The following is a 16,697-nucleotide window of genomic DNA, read 5'->3' on the forward strand; positions in this document are numbered from 1 at the left end:
ATCTTCAAAAAAAAGTTGAGAAGGCAGAAAAGTGACTCCCCTAGTGTGCAAACCCAAGAGTTGCAATTTATTTGAAAAGATGTGTGCTTCATATTCTGAGACAAAGACATAGTAAAATGAAAGTTTTTTTTAATTTTTATTTTCAGTACATTAAATTTACTCATAAAAACATTCTAAAAATGTACAATTTTTCTTTTTTAACAAAGTATAATAAAACATAAAAACTTCAAAAACAATACTTAACATTTACAATTCAAAATCAAATTAGCAGAATATTAAATATTTACAAAACTATATCTTTTAAAAATATTTATAAAGTTACATGCAATTTTGTAGAATTGACATAAAAGAATGGCTCAAAAATGGGAGAATTTTCCTTCATTCCTAAAAAGAAAATCTGTCCAATATAAGCTGTGAAGATTCTTGAGTACACAAGGGTCTTCGGTTTCGGTACCAAAGCCTTCATCTTTGTGCATGTAAAAACTTAATGCATGTGAGGGGCTTGTTACAATACCTGGGACTGACTTGACAGAGATGCACTGAGCTCCCCTCCCCCCCAGAACAGTGTAGTAAAATTGACCTTTGGCCTCAACCAGCAAGTATGTGGTTTCCAGAGTGTTGATTAAAGATTTTTTTTTTTCATTCAGAACCTAGGGACTTTGCAAATTGAGCCTCCTCAGAGCCCATGGCTTTAAACTGTTACCTGACTCATCCTTTGGGAGTCATCTGCGCTTTGGAAAGGACATCCGCCCCTTTGGGTTCCACAAGCCCATCCTCTGGGAAGGACAGTTTCCCTTAACATCCTTAAGACTCCATGTATACACCATCGGTAACCAGTATGTAAAACTAGCAAGGCATCAAATAACCCACCACAGAAGCAGGAAGAGTACAAGATGCTAGGGAGTGAGGAGGGGTGCAACCTGATTCCTCCAGGCCAGCACGCTCCAGGGATACTGGAGCGAGCCCAGAGCAAGCCTCCATCAGATCTGGATGGGTCCGATCAGTCTGTGCTCCAACTGGGAGGCGCGGCGCAGTTGCTGCTGAGGCTGCGCCGCACCTACACAGTGAAGTGCAAACTAGCTACGGTGACTCCTAAATAGTGAATTAAAACACTGAACCTATTAACTACTATATTCACAAGCTGACTCCTGTAATCTTCTAGAGATTATTCTAGATGATGCTGGTTGCTTTTTTTTTAAAATACCCAATTGCATACGTGCTTTGAAGAAAATGTTATTTAAGTGCTAGTTCCCATTTCCTCAGTGCTCTTTAGCAATTACAAGTTTTAACATTTAAACACTTTCCAATTTTCAATATTACCATGACATAAAAATTAGAAAGTAGAAAATTGAGTGCTTGCTTTAAAAAAAAAAAAAAGGATTAAATAGTTGTTTTATCCCAACGTTGTATTCTACTTCAATCTGTACATTCCACTTCCCCCATTCTTGGAGACAAAAAAAGATGGGGAAACTCTGATAATATAACAGACCACACAGAGCAAAGTGGCTGTGCCACACCTACCTGGCTGCTACAGCATTTGGAAACTGAGCCCATGATTTCTGGAAAATGACTACATAGTTGAAAGGGTCAGTCAGATCCATGTTTCTGAGAAGATGAGGACATCTGAGGAAATGCAAAATGCTCTTCAGGCTTACTGACTTTGGTTGCTTTTGGAGAGAAATTCACCAGAGATTACACTGCCAGCAAATATTCCCAAGTCCAAGTAGTCACTCAGGAAGAGATCTCACCGATCGGCAGCTGGATGCTTTGTATCCCGTGTGGCTCACATTGATGTTTTACAATTCTCACCTTGGTATGGCCACACTGGAGACATCACAGCGCACATGCACTTTCAAAGACAAGTGGGAATTTTTCTAAGACCTTTGATGACTGGAACACAGCCGCACAATGTCTGGACTTATTTACCTCAATTTGAATGTCCTACTTCAAATCGAAACTCCTATTTTTTGTTGTATGGAACACACTAGCCTCTAATATTTGTCAAAATAGTCGTAAGGGTAACAACAGACACTTTCAGTCCCCAATACTGACCACTAAAACAAAAACCCTAAATATGATATTTTTCTTTTATGAGACAGTTTTCAACAATTTCACTGTGTTGAAATAGGATTTATTTAAAATATTTCTTTGTTTAAAAAAAACCAAAAATTTTAAAAGTTTGGCTTTCAGCACATGTCCAGGCCACCATAACGGCCTTCAGAAATATTAAAATCGTAAACATCAGCGGACACCCCCAAGTCTTCCTTAAACATCGTATGACAAGTTCCAGGCTCCTACTCTTTAAGGCAAAGTTGTGTCAGTTCTCGTTATTTTGACATTTTGTTTATAATTATGAGATCAATATAACATTCCCCAAAAAAGTTGTTGTAAGCGTCACCATCACTTCAAAACTGTATATAATACTGTGTACCAGGAAGAGAGATAGCATACAGAGGTCTGTCAATTCTGCATTGCATAGAAATGAAACTCTACTAAAATAAAACTCTAAAAAACTCTACTAAAAGCCTTTCATAAAAAAATGTAACAACTCTGCTAGTTTCCCTCCAGCCAGGAAACTGATCATAAAATTTGAAGCCTCACATCACAACGCCTCAAATTCTAGGATATTCTTTTACACCAATCGGGCATGAGGCTGATTGTCCCATTTTAAGAAAGGTCTGAATATTATGATTTTTTTTTTAATATTCATCTGCAGAATCCCTGGGCAAGGCCTTACCAAATATTTTAATATTGAAGGCTTTAGTGTTTAAAATAACAATATTTGAGCAGAAAATTCCCTTTTAGCTTTAAAGATTTATAAGTCCCTCAATTTCAGACCAAGAAGCTTTCATGGTAATGGGGTGACACAGAGCTGTACGGTGAGGATTTCTTTCCTACTTTGGATAAAACTAGATTCCTGCAGATCTTGTAGCTCTGTCCTGTTGGTGTGGTCTCTTTTAGAGTCTTACCACTTTCTATTGTAGTTTTCGGGTCATTTTTAGCAGAACTAACCATTAATACACAGCCTAATACAAAAGAAGTTGACAGGAGAACATTTCGAATCTTTTGCTCGTGAATTATAGGACTGTATTGTTGAAATGTCTGTCTCAAGTGTGAATCCGTTAGCAGTAAGCCTTGGGGTCCTTGGGAGATCCGTGTGAGATAAAAGAACTTGCCAACTTTGCCAAGGACGTGGAGCATCCCTCAGAGCCAGCTCACGAAGGCTGTGCGGTCACCATGTCTCTGCAAGAGCTCCGTCGAGGTGGAAAATGACAGGACTTCAAGCTATTGATGGGCCGAGAAGGAAGGGATTCTCTGGGACTTGGACCCTTAGATATTAAGTTGTTGCGAGTAACTATTTCTATTTAATAACATAGTTTAAATTTATTCGCAGAAAAAAAATTAAAAACTTGAGACTGCTACAAGTGTTTTAAGGAGGGAAGGAAATGCTAAAATCTCTGCTGTGTACCAAGTCACATAGCCTGCTGGTGCCAACTCCTTAAAAACGGATGTCTTGCACTGACTGGTCTCAGGGAGTCTGTCTCCCAGAATGGCAGAGATTGACATCAGTGTACATTCTTCTGTAGTGCAATCCTTAAAAAGCCCAGAGAGATTAGTGTCTAACCACTGGAGGAACAAAACAAAACCAAACAACGAAACGAAACAAAGGCGACATGTCCCCTCACCCAGGGTATCAAGAGTCCGTCTGGCGGAACTCCACGTGGAGAACTACAACCTGCAGTTCTGATTCCGATCTTGCGTAGCTGCCCTGGAATTACATGTGACCTGGTAGAACCGATGACGGCGATGCTCCTCGGGAGACGGAGGTCTCCACATCACAACCGTGGTGGAGGCACCAACCAGGCGAGTCCTGACGTCAAGCTCCAATCTAGGATTTTGGCAATAAAACTGAGTTTGATGCACTCCTACGCTAGGTTTTCTATCCAGTCTAGTAAAGTAAAGCACCTTTGGATTAAAAATAGTAAGCTCAACAGCAACTAGACTTCTCAGTTTTGGATTTAATTTTCCTTCTGTTTCCATGGCTTAATAGTGTTCTGTTGCCAGAGAAAAATGTCAGTCTGTGGAGTCCAGACTTTCTGCTGGAGGGGCATATTTCAACCTAAAAGTACCTATAGAGAGGGAGGAGGAAAGAGATCAAATTTAAATCACCGTGCAATTACTGCCAACAACTGAGCTGTCCCAAGTTCTTTCGAGAGTCACTGGTCAAGAGGTGGGTGCTGGAAATCTGGGCTACCTATTGGACCCACCTCCAGCTCCCCACTCACAGTCCCAGAATTAGACACTACCCATAGATCCACACAGAAGAGGAGTGACCTGGCAGTCCCTGGTCCCACTCTCTAGTCTTCGGGCAATCAGCCGGGCCAGGGAGGCCTGACCATCACCATGGGCCGAGGCTCCCAGCTTCAGAAGATACAGCCCCACCTCTGGCCACAGGGTGAACACTGCCCACGGTCACCCCCATCTGCCCCCAGAGTTGTCACTAAACGCTCTCCAAGTGACCAAGATGCACAGGTGTGTTTCAGGATCCCAGGTCTGGGGCAACCATCAGAAGTGTACAGAGACCAAGTGACAGACTTTTCAAGGCTGCACAGTGAGTATCCCAGAGCTGAGAGAGACCCTCGGGCCTAGTTTAACCACCTTCCCAGAGCCAACAGCAAGAGCCTGTGTCACCACATCGGATACACACCTGAAGTGGACTAGAGACCAAAGAGCAAGTGGGAAAGGGGCGGGGGCACGTGGCAGTATGGGTGCCATCATACAGCCACACACCTCCAGCCTGGCTACCTAGGGGCAAAGAAGACGGGGACAGTCCGACCTACCGGCAGCACCCATGCTCACATGCCACGCCCCTGGCCCTGGCTTTCAGCTGAATGTGGGGTGAGGGTGTCAAGTCACCCCCACATGCGACCAGGCCACACAACCCCCTCCCCAGCTCGCTAGTCCCTGGAACGAGGAGCAGGCTGAAATCAACGGCCAGCGTAGGGACAATGTAACCCTTTGAGGGGCAGGGGGGCTTTAGAGCCTATCAAGAATTCACGCTTTTCCAAATAGCATTCAAAAAACTGGTTTCTGCTTTAAAAAGAACATTTCCTATTGTTTCCATAAAGAGTAAAGCTCTGTGAGTGTGTCTCCTTGGGGGTGACGCTGTACCACTAACCAGGGCAGCCCGCTCTGCAGCCGCCCACCTTTACCTTGCCGATTGAAGTCCATGGACGGCTGCTTGCAATCCTGAGCGCGGTGCCCAGTGGCCCCACAGTTGTAACACGACAGATTGCCACTCTTCTTGTGGCTGGCGCCGTTGCTGCTGCCCACTAGTCCTGGGGCCTGGTACACACCCGCCGCGCCTGCCATGAAGCTCTGCATGGGTGGCACGGTGAACGCAGACTGGCCGCCCAGCACAGGCTCGGGAGGCACACTGCCACCGTAGGGCGAATGCACCACGGGGAAGGCGCCACCACCATACTGCTGGGCACCCACGTAGCCGCTGCCACACACAGGGCTAAAGGGCAGGAAGGGGAAGGGGAACACAGACGGCCCCGAGAACGGGTGCTGGAAGTAGTTGGCATAGCTGACGGTCAGGCCACTCGAGCCACAGCTGCCGCTGCATCCACAGGACGTGCACACAACGCAGCCAGGCGGTGGGGCCGGTGTGGGCTGCTGGGGCGCCGATGGCTGCTGATGGTGGTGGTGGTGGTGGTGGTTCTGGGTGGAGGCAGGAATGTTCCCGGGGGAGCCGCTGCCACCTCCGCCGCCGCTACTGCTGTAGAAACTGCTTTCGGGGGCCGAGGAGAGCGCGGGGCTGGAGCTGGGAGCTGGGCAGCTGGGCACAGTGGCCATGCTGGCGAAGGACGTGGAAGGGTGGCTGCTGGAGGAGGCAGTGTTGCTGTTCGCACAGAAGCTGCCCTGCAGGGGCCCCACGGGCACACTGCTCATCGCAGAGAAGGCAGCTTTGGTGTTGGCGGTGTACAGAGCAGTCCGGGGGTTTATTATTGCAGGGGGCACGCTTATTTGCACGTTATTAGAACAGGGAGTTTGCCCAGAAATGGCAGAGTCCGCGGGGACAGATGAAGACACCAGAAGTTTGATGGGGGGCCGAGCCACGTGGAAGACCGTGCTCGACGTCCCTGCGGCGGCCGTGCTGCTCTCCGCCGCCAGAGCTGACTGCGGGGCCGGCTTCATCACCCGGTCCAGCGCAGACGTGTGTACGACTTTGGCACGGGGACCGAAGGAGACGCTAGGTGACACGGAGCTGCTCTCGGCAAGGGCGGAGAGGACCTGCAGGGGCTGCTGGGGGGTGGGTGCGGGTGCTGCGTCGATCACTGCATGGCCAAAGTTCTTGTCCACTTTGATGCCGCCTCTTGGTCCCGAGAGTTTACTCCTTTCTTCTAGAGACAGCAGCGAGTGCACGGAAGGCGGGAGGAGCTTCATGTCCGCACCCCCTCTTTCCGACTTGTGCACGGAATTCAGCATCCGGATGGGCGCTAGGTGAGAGGCTGCAGCCATCATCTGGGGGGGCAGGGGGTGGTGGCCCGATGGACTGGAGCCTGCCTCATTCTGCACGGGGAGAACCTGGGCCGTGGGTCTGGCAGAACTGGAAGCGAAATGATTCAGTAGCATGACGGGCTTCTCCTTATCCGAGCCCTCCAAGTGAATCTCCACACCTAGGGATGGAAACAGGGCGGTCAGCACAGCCTCACAGGCCAGGGCAGGAACAGCGCAGTGCTCACCAGGCCGCATGTCCTTACGTCTGTCGTTCTCCTCGGCGCTGTCCGAGCTCTCTTCCCGGCCCTGCACCCCCATCGGGCTGGGCGAAGAGCTGGAGCATTCTGAGGAGCTGCCTTCCCGGGCCGTCTGGTGAGGGGCCTGCTCCACTTCTACCCGCAGCGCTGTGGAAAAGGGGTACCCACGTGGGTTGTGCTGGCCAACACCTCTTTGCGCCCTCCCTGCCCACCTGACCTGGATGGCAGCCCCAGGGGGGGGCAGATGCTGTCACTCCCACTGCGGACGGACAGGACCCAGAGGTTCAGAGAAAGCAAGCTGCCCAAGTCCCCACAGCTGGTCATCAGCAGGTGTGAGCACGGCCAGGCTCTCGGCCAGGTGCCACCATGCCTCCCTACTCATGCTGGAGAAGGGACAAGGATCCCCAGCCACCATGGTGTGACAAAAGTCAGCTCCCCACACTGAGAGACACCCCTATTCTACGAGGCTAAGGGATGTAAGACCTCTTATTCAAATAACCACTGAAAAGAGAACACTAGCATGTTTTCCTCCCTGGCTCCGTTACTCTGTCCTTCAATGCCTTCTGCCCCATCTGTGGAGGCGAAGGCAGGGAACACAGGGGAGTGGCTCCCCAGGCCCCACAACAGGGAGGCTGCTGCACTAGGCACACTGGGGAGTTTCAAGATGGGCCTCCAGGGCAAGGACCTACACATGACCTGTCTGCACCTCCTGGGGGAGAGTATATTCATCTGTTTGGGGTACTTCCTTCTCTTCTCATCATGTAGCTTCTGGATCTAATTCTTTTGCCCAAACAACTTCAGGCGAGTCACCGGTCTCCAGCTTCTAATCCAAATGTCCCTTCTGTTTTCTAAGGTAGACATGATAAAAGCTAAACTAATGAGCAATAACTGTAAATTCTAAAAACAAGCAAATGGCCAAAAGTGTGGGTATCGTCTACGGTCTTAACTATTCTCAAAAGGAAGAGCCAGAGATCCATCAAGGCCGCCTGCCCTCACCCACCTGCAGCGTGGGTGCCTCGCACTGTCTGCACAGGCCCGACATGGCTGGTGGGTGGGACTCGGGCCACTCCGCTGCTGGTGACTGGGGGTGGGGCTGCGGGGTTCAGGCACCGTTTTTCTGACTTCTCCCTGTGTGGCAAGAGAGCATGTGAACAAGAGAGCATTCAGGTCTTCTGCTAAAGAACCTTTTGACATTTCCCAAGCTCTGCTTTAGTGCAGATTCCATACAAGGGTGACTGCCCCACAAATATCCTCATAGATGGAAAACAATTCATTCTGACTTGTTGGATTCTCTGCAAAGGTCCTTCCCTAGCACACCAAAAACCACATCCGTAGATTTGTAAAAGCATTAATGAAGCTTTGCTAAGCAATCAAAGTGATCAATCAATGGCATTCAGCTGTAACTGCTAGCACCTGTTCCGTGTCGAGGCGCTTTCAAGCAAACAGGCCAGAGCAACCCGCTGGCTGAACACAGGCCCACCTCAGAATATCCATAGGCCCCAACTGACCACTGGGCTACTTACAACCAGCACAGTTACTAAGAAAGGGAAGATTCCACACCTCCTCACCTTCCCTTTTTAAATACAGCCCCCACACCCACTGCCTCTAGCTAACAGCCTCTGCTCAATAAACTTCTGTCTCCTTTGTACACTGCCTCAGGAGAATTCTTTTGCCTCCCAGGGCACCCGATTGTCATCCCACATTCAGAGGTCCCTATCCAGTCCAAGACACCCCATTTAGATACCACATTCAGTATATTAGGAACAAAAAGGAACCGATGTTTCACACTTACTTCTCCAGCTCCAGCTGAGTCTTGAGTTTTTTCTTTGCTCCCATTGTGAGGGATTCAAATTTATTTAGATCTTCCTCAGTAAGGCTCAGAAACTTCCACAGAAGAAACACATTACAGAGTTATTGAGAATCAATTAAGACTCAGAAAACAAAGAACTTGGAGTATCATTTAATAAATGTATCCTACCATTAGGACATGCAAACAGATCAAACCTAACTGGATAATAAAAGGCAAATAAAAAGCTTGGAAACACCAAAATAGCTCGTTGCTAAATGATATCATGATGTTCCTTGTTCAAAATATGAAATGTTCACTTTGCATAGAAGGCTCACAGACCATGTCCACTGGGCCTTCCCCACAGCCAGAGAAGATGGTGCACCTGCAAGGTCTGCACTATGGGGCAGGCAACTGAAGAAAATGTCTTTAGTTTCCACTTCTAGAGAGACTGGATCTGTTCAAGTGTTCCCCTCCTATCCATGGAAGTGTCTGAGGGATCCACCTCCTTGGATACAAGCCATTTATCCTCCTGCAGACAGGAGAACTCTTAACAGCTCTTTTTTCTCAAAATTCACTGTCATTTTAGGGGCAAAGCAACTTTGTTGAGAAGCAAGTGTTCCAGAAAAGATGATGCCATCTGAATTAAATGGCTAACTAACTGGTGGTTTTATACCGGGCAGGCACAACACGCTGGTTCTCACAACAGTCTATAATGCGATTTGTGATTTTTATGGCTAAAATTCAACTCCTACATTATGTTGAAACTTTTTAAATTGACCATGAGACAAGGTTGGCAAAATCTGTGGTTTTTAGGATTTATGTATCCTAAGCCAAGAATATTACAAATATACTTAAAAGCTGTTTGTTTTGTTTTGTTTTTTATGTACTCAAAGCTTGATTTCTAGGTTCACTTGCAGATTTTTGGACAAATGAGATTTTTTACATAGATAAAAGTGCCAAGTGATTGTATCCAGCAGGGGGCATCAGAGCTCAAACACGGCCATGGGTCAAATTTAGTTTTTCTCAATGATGCCACTAGCTCAGAAATTTCAAATTTTAACAACGAAAAAATGCTCATCAGAACTCTCTGTTGTAAAAAATAATTTTCAAGGCTCCTTGGCTCAGTTGGTTAAGCGTCCCGACTCTTGACTTCAAGCTCTGGCTTCGATCTCAAAGTCCTGAGATCAGCCATTTCACAGGCTCTGTGCTCATTTTGCAGTCTGTTTGAGATTCTCTCCCTCTCCCTCCGCTCCTCCTACCACCCTTCCCTTTCTCTTAAAAAAAATTTCTATGTAGGACTGCTTGAAAGACATAAAATTCATCTATTCTTTTCAGCTGTATGACCCTCAATCAAGCCAGATCATCAGTGGGCTATTTCCTCGGATCCAAGTATCTGGGCATCTTGTAAAACAGGCCCTTAGGCACTGACCTCCTGCGTATGCACAGCCTAAGCTGAAGGGCATCTAACAAAGGGGGCGTGCACACCCCAATTCACCGTTTCTACTGAAATGGCTGCTGGAGATACAATGTCCTTCATATCACACAGTGTATCTAACACATGAAGACCCCAAACTATCTTTAAAAAAAAAAAATTTGTTCATAACTATGTTCCAGTTTTTGCTTCGGCTGCAGGGAGCCTTCAAATCCAAATGCACTGCCACTCCTCCTCTGGTGTGTGTGGGACTTAGGGCATATACATACAGGTGTCAGATACCGGGCTGTGTGATTTCCACATCATGGACAGTCTAGACACCCAACTCAAGCCCACGAGGAATAAGAGCAGAAGAAGACTGTGTCACCTGCCCAGTCATCCACATACCTTCTCCATTGTGAGCTGTTTGAAGACTGGGTAGTACTTGTGCAAGCGCAGTTTCCTAAGCCAGTCTAAGATCCCATTCTGCTCCTGAGTCTGAGGGGTCTGCAGACTGGAGGGCATCAGGATGGCAGGCGAGGTGTCCATCTGGGCCCGGTAGGCCAGTGCTGAGCCTGTACCCCCTGTGTGGGAGCAGTGGGGCAAGGTGGCTGCACTGGCCGAGTGCTGCATGTGGTGCTGGGCGCCGCTCTGAGAGGATGGGATGCCAGCCACACCACACACAGGCCTGTGGAGATAGCAGGCAGACAGGTGGTTTTCACAAGACTGCAGCCTCCACCACAACTGGGTGGGAAGCATGCAGTAGCCAGCTCTCAGGTGCTGGATGGCATCAGAGGCCATGCCTACTGTCAGCACCAAAGCCCTTTCCTGCTGCTGTGCCTCTGTGATGCCACCCCCCTGAAGGTGTCTGTAGGCATGCTTCAGAGTATGCACATCTGTGTGTGTGCGTGCATGCGTGCGTCACCGACTCCTGGCTGAGCGGCCTAGTTTCTGTTACCCTATCATAGCATGATACTGAAAATCTTAAATTAAAACGGACTCCTTAAATCTTTTATTTGAATGGACTTTTTTTGAAAGGGAGTCTTGGTAGCAGGCAGGAATGCTCAGCATTCTGCTTTCTGCCCTGCCCCTTCCACCCAAGACTGTAAACCCAGAAAGTCAGCACTTTCAAAGACCTCGTGACCTGACTGCATCTTCACATAACTATATGCGTGTGTGTCACTGTCCATGATACTGACCCATTTTAATGACAGCCTGTTTGCCACCCAAGCACTGCTATAATCACTGTCAACCCGAGGCTGACAGGACTCTTGGAGCAGTGCCTCTGCCACCTCATGGGCAGTTGTTCCCTGGGAGCTCGGAAAAATGAATATTCTCTGAAATTCTAGGATGCACAGGGCCCAGAAACTGGCACTTGCAGTAACAATCCTTAGGAATTACAAGTGCAATGGCTCAGAGAACCACTTCTCTTTTTACATGGAGAAATCATAAACTGGAGTATCTCTACCCAGTTCCCCTCATAATATTATTCAAGACTAAAACCAAAAATGACTTCACTCTACAATTATTTACACACAGTCAGAAGTAAGCTCTATGCTGATCTGAAACACGCTGCTTACACAGGATGCCTCACCTTCCAGACACGCCCATCATGGTACCCACTTTAGAGAGGGAGGGGGTGCCAGGACCTGTAAGTTAAGATAGATGTCATAAAGTTTACACATAATAAAGATGTTTCTATCTTTATGTAATTACATTTCATAAACTCACTTGGACTTTGAAGCTGTTGGGTGGGAGATGAAGTGCTGAAAAATCTCTTAACGTGGTCATTTTTTAATAAGTGAGAAGGTAATGAGGCCAAATACCTACAAATTAAACAATGCAGGTTTATCAGCATTAAAATGGTTATTACCAAAAACTAATGGGGAGAGAAATTGTAATTTTCTGTTAAGAGAAATACAAGAGAGAAAAAAGTAAACAGAAGTGCCACAACCTATGTTCTCCCTGCCTCAATTCGACTCCTGAGTCCTTTCGTTCCCCTGAGCCCCTTTCCCCACACCCATAGCATCTCACAGTGGGAGGTCGGCAGCAGGCTGGCACAAGAGCTGTGCCCGCTGTGCTGCCTCTAGTTGCTGGTGCTGGGATGCTGGGCCCGGGCAGCAGGCCTGCCCCGTCAGTCATGGACTTGGCTGGGAGATACCAGCTTTCGGGACTTTACTGGGTCCTAGTCCCCTCCTGCAAATCTCAACTTCCCACTACGGGACAGAAACAGTACTTGGATTTTATTTGGTCAGAATGTCAAAATCACATTAAGTGGTGGCATGTACCGTGAAACTCCTTTACTCACATCCTCAAAATCATGCCTACATTACTAGCTCCACCAAATTCTCCGTAACAGATGAAAATCCCCAGGGACAGACAGAGACCCGGGCCTCTGGGAGCAGCATGTGCCCTCACAGCTGCTGGGATGACCAGGCAGCCCAGGTGTGCACCCGCCCCACTCTGGCTATGTCCCACATCGCCAAAGGGTGGGCCCATGGGCCCACTGCCAGAATTGCATCCTTGGCCCGCAGGTGCAGGATAGCATTACCTCAGGTCTGCTTCCAGATCCATGTGATTTCGCTCTACGTAAAAGGAATCTGGGCCAGCTAAGCAAGGAATGAACTTCTCCAGATTTTCTTCAGGGTACAGCTGGGGTAACTGAAAGAGATGGAAAAGCATCGGACGTCTGTCAAAATTCACCTGACACTGGCCTCCCCCAGTTGAGAAGTGGGAGGGTACTAGATGCTGACACCTGTAGGACACTATGACCCACCCTGCTCTCAGCTCCTTGGGGTTCTACTTCCACTTAGGATGTGGAAAGCCACAAAAGAACATTGCTCCCACCCACAGCATCGGTAAAAACCTCGATAACCTACACGATCGTACCTTCCATGAGCCCATCGGGAATTCATTTGCAAGGTCACCAAGTGAACTGAATTTCAAGAGGGACCTGTCCCTCCAAGGAGAGACAAGACACACAACCCGTCTCTGTTGCAGCAGAACACGAGGAAGAGGTGGCCGCCATGCCAGCAGCCAGAAGAGGTCAGAAGATGGACACTTCCCACGGGCTGAGTGTGGGCCACACAGTGGTCAGCCAAGAGCCCAGACACAAGGGGGAGTGTCCTGCCTTCCCAAGCTTGCTTCCAAAGGAGACTGGAGAGAGCCTCCAAGGCAGCGGAGGTGTGGGCTGGCTGCCCCTGGGGGCCTGGCAGGAACTTCTATGCCTTTCCCTGGAGCTTTCTCTAAATCTGAGGCAAAATCCTTAAGCCTCTGGGGGAGGGACAAGACAGCTCCTGCTCTCAGAGCCCAAGCAGACCCTCTGTTTCTGGGGATGAAGCAGAAGCACTACTTTTCTGCCTCTGCGGGAGGGGAGGGAGTCCTCCTTGCACCAGGCCATGGGCAAAGATGCCCTGCTCCCAGGAGAAGGGACAAGCACACCCCTCTGGCCCTGAAGAAAGGGCAAAAGCCTCACGGGCTGAGGATATACTCCACCAGTACAAAGAGGAGGTCAGCGGGTGCTGGGGAAGAGAGGGGCGGGGATGCCGGGGAAGCCCCCAAAGACCCTGTGCCTGGGACTGGGCTGGACCAGGAGGATGGAGAACACTTCACCCCCACAAGTCTGTCATCAGGCTGTTAAAACAAGCAACCGTACTCTCCCCGGGGCTGAGGAGGGTGCTCAACAGAGCAGGGACAGCCCCTCCAGGCCATGGGCATCCAGGACTGCTGAGGGCCAAGGGTGAAGCCAGACCCCTGACAGAACTTCTGACACTGCGGGCCCCTCTCCCGGGACTCAAGGTATCAGCTGCCCTCCCCCAGAGGAACCTGAAGCCCGCGGGGTAGCAGCAACAAAACCCAAACCCGGCCCAACTCCTGATTAGGTCAAATCGAGGACCCCACCGAGGGCTTGAGAGAAGCAGCAACATGCCCATTTCCAAGCAGACATACTGCTTCCTTCAGTCTCCTACATTTTCTAAACATGATGTTTAATACTCAATAAAAAATTACAAGACATAGAAAAAAAAAAGAATGAATGAAACCTGTTATCAAGATAATCATCAGAGCGAGACTCAGAGATAACTGGATGTTGGAACTATGAGATAGGGATTATAAAACAACTAGGTTTAACATACTGAAAGATTGAGAAAAAACAGACAACATGCATGAACAAATGGGAAATCTCAGCAGAGAGAAGGAAACTTTATTAAAAGTCATGTCAAGATGGAAAAGCCAGGAACAATAGGAAACCACGGTCCCAGAGATGAACTCAGCACGTAAACCAGGCTCAGTGGCAGCCTGGGCAGAGCTACAGACTGAACATCAGGGAGCCTGAAAACAGGACAACAGAAATCGTCCGACTCAAACACACAGCAAGAGGAGCAAGAAAACAGAAGGCGCCCCCAAGAGCTATGGATGATGTCAAAGGTCCAGGTGCATGGAGTTCAAGTCCCGGGGCAAGAGAGAGACAGGGCAGAAGAAATATCTGAAGAGAGAACACGGAAGAATTCTCCAAAATTAACAGGAGACGACAAACCAGACGTCCAGGAAGGTCAGAGAACCCCACAGCCAGGCGAACATGAAGCACTCTCAGCACCCAGTGGGGTCAGAATTCCTGCCAGCATCAGTGCAGTCCAGAGCAACAGATGTTCTAGGCACGCAGGAGAGGAAATGTAGCGCTCTCAGGGTTACAGAGGAAAACGTGAATCCCAAGGGGAATCAGTAACCCCAGAAAGCCTGGCTTACAGGCCAACAGGAGAAGAATGAGCAAACAACTTCTACCCAAGCTTTGAAAATATGATCCATCCCCTGGATTTCCTCCTACAGGATTACAGCCTTGGTTTTATAGTGAAAACCTCAGACTCATTTTGGAGACACTTTAGCTCTGTCAGCTCATGAAACAAAGGGGATGAATTAAGATGCACCACTTTGTCACAGCTACGGCCCGGGCCAGTGGACTAGAAACACATACTGACTGTGGAGGTGGGTACGTATGTATGTACGTATGTATATATGTGTGGACACACGTCTATGTAGGGAAAGTGGTTATTTATCTAGTAGTGGGACCTTCTGTTTGGATGACATTTGTTTAAGCCAGCTGGAAAGGACCAGGAAGCCCTGCAGATATGACAGACCAAGCTGGGACCATGTGGACTCTCCCTCAGTCTCCGCTGCAGAGTAACCAAAGCAGACACCCCTCCGCCACGTGCGCAGGCCACAGCGTCCTGCCTCTTCTCGTTCTCAACAACTGCAAGCAGCGCAGATCAGGGCGTCGAGGACCATGCTTTCATGGCCATGCACGAGCTACTTGCTCTGCCAGCTGAAGGAAGCAATCCACTGGGATCACTCTGCAATATTATTGAGAGCCTTTTCATTCTTGTAAGAGCCCTTAATCACCTTACCTTTGAAATAAATTCAGTCACTTCAGAGGAAGATTTGGTTACTGATGTTACTGAAGAATCAGACCACAAGACCTTAAAAACAAACAAACAAACAAACCTTAAAAACAGACGCCACGTACGCCCCTCACAGCACACCTGCCCAGGTGCCGTGAGCATGCTGAGCCCTGAGTGTGGTGCGCCTTCTGAATGGGGTGGTTCCACATCCCTTGACTTGTGAGAGAGAAGTTCACACAAATCAGGTCCTTTAAGGCTTAACTTCCTGTTTTGTGCAATTATTCAAATATCCCCAAATTATTCAAGCATGGAGTCTGAGGCTTGCTCCACCACATTGTAAGCAGTCACTGACAATCACGATTGCTTATGTGTGCCAGTGCACACATCCTCCAGGGGACCTCCTCTCAGGTGAACATGAGACAAGAGCCCCCGCCCTCGGGCACCTGACACAACGGGGGTAGGGCAGTCAGCAGCAGGGGAACGGCAAGGGTGCAGACAGTTTCAGGAGAAAGCAGTCAGAAAGGGCTCTCTGCAAGCAGCTCCACAGCACCAGGGGTGCCGGACACCCGAGCACACAGCTAGTGTGTCCTCACTGCAGGTGGCAGGCAGGCAGGCAGCCTTATTTCATCACCGTGTCGCAGCCAGTCCCCCCTGATGGACGGCAGGTGCTCCGGGGGGGGAGTCTCCTTCCTCATCTTCCCAGTGCTCCTCCAGTGTTTCCTGATCACACCAGGGGCACTGGGGACACTGAGGACTCAGACACGGGAGCAGGGCAGGAGCTGGGCTGGGAAGCAGGGGCGAGGTGGGAGGGCCATAAGAAAGGTGAGGTAGTGAAGCGGGAACTTTGCTCTCAAATCCAGAAGCCACCGGTTTCAAATCAGGAAGTAAAATGACCAAAAAAGACAGCATTATATTCGCAGCAATGGAGCAAATGGAGCATGGTGCTTGGGAAGACCCCTCTGCTCCCGCCACCCGTCTGCACCTTCTGAGAGGCAACCCACCATGGTCGCACACGGACCTCGTGTCCCCTCCTCTGCTGAAACCCACACGAACTCCGTCCCCACAGCTGCCACAGCACGAAACCACCGCGAAGGTGGCTGTCTCCTAGAGCAACCAGGACACACAAGCCAACTGAGGAAAGGGGCTCCTCCTTCCCTCTGATCTTGGGGCTCCCGGTACCCAGGACTCACCCATGGCAGGCGCTGGCACTCCTTGAATGAATGTGCCTTGCCACCCAAAGGGACCTGCACCAGATACGGACCCCAACCTGCCTCTGTCGGAGACAAATCTCACAACAGCATTGAACACAAGTCCAGGCAAGCTGCTACTCAGTGAAATACCAG

At 49.0% G+C, this 16,697-nt stretch overlaps 1 protein-coding gene across 4 annotated transcripts in view; it reads right to left on the reverse strand.

Annotated features, from left to right (window-relative positions):
* Window positions 1-156: 156 nt before the first annotated feature.
* The window catches only part of ZCCHC14 (zinc finger CCHC-type containing 14), a 57,421-nt gene continuing 40,880 nt past the window's right edge, over window positions 157-16,697 (reverse strand). For 2 of the 4 annotated variants that reach the window (XM_055305153.1, XM_055305149.1), the window contains exons 4-12: window positions 15,361-15,432; window positions 12,513-12,622; window positions 11,693-11,787; window positions 11,556-11,610; window positions 10,370-10,649; window positions 8,554-8,645; window positions 7,762-7,889; window positions 5,214-6,908; window positions 157-4,130 (exon numbers count right to left, since the gene is read on the reverse strand). In XM_055305153.1, the coding sequence (XP_055161128.1) occupies window positions 4,075-4,130; window positions 5,214-6,908; window positions 7,762-7,889; window positions 8,554-8,645; window positions 10,370-10,649; window positions 11,556-11,610; window positions 11,693-11,787; window positions 12,513-12,622; window positions 15,361-15,432 (2,583 nt within the window). In that variant the 3' untranslated portion in view covers window positions 157-4,074. The remainder of the gene's footprint in view (window positions 4,131-5,213; window positions 6,909-7,761; window positions 7,890-8,553; window positions 8,646-10,369; window positions 10,650-11,555; window positions 11,611-11,692; window positions 11,788-12,512; window positions 12,623-15,360; window positions 15,433-16,697) is intronic. The other 2 variants (XM_055305151.1, XM_055305150.1) reach the window with 2 other exon arrangements.

The sequence above is a fragment of the Nyctereutes procyonoides genome, unplaced genomic scaffold (genome assembly GCF_905146905.1).
Source record: "Nyctereutes procyonoides isolate TBG_1078 unplaced genomic scaffold, NYPRO_anot_genome, whole genome shotgun sequence".
Taxonomy (NCBI): domain Eukaryota; kingdom Metazoa; phylum Chordata; class Mammalia; order Carnivora; family Canidae; genus Nyctereutes; species Nyctereutes procyonoides.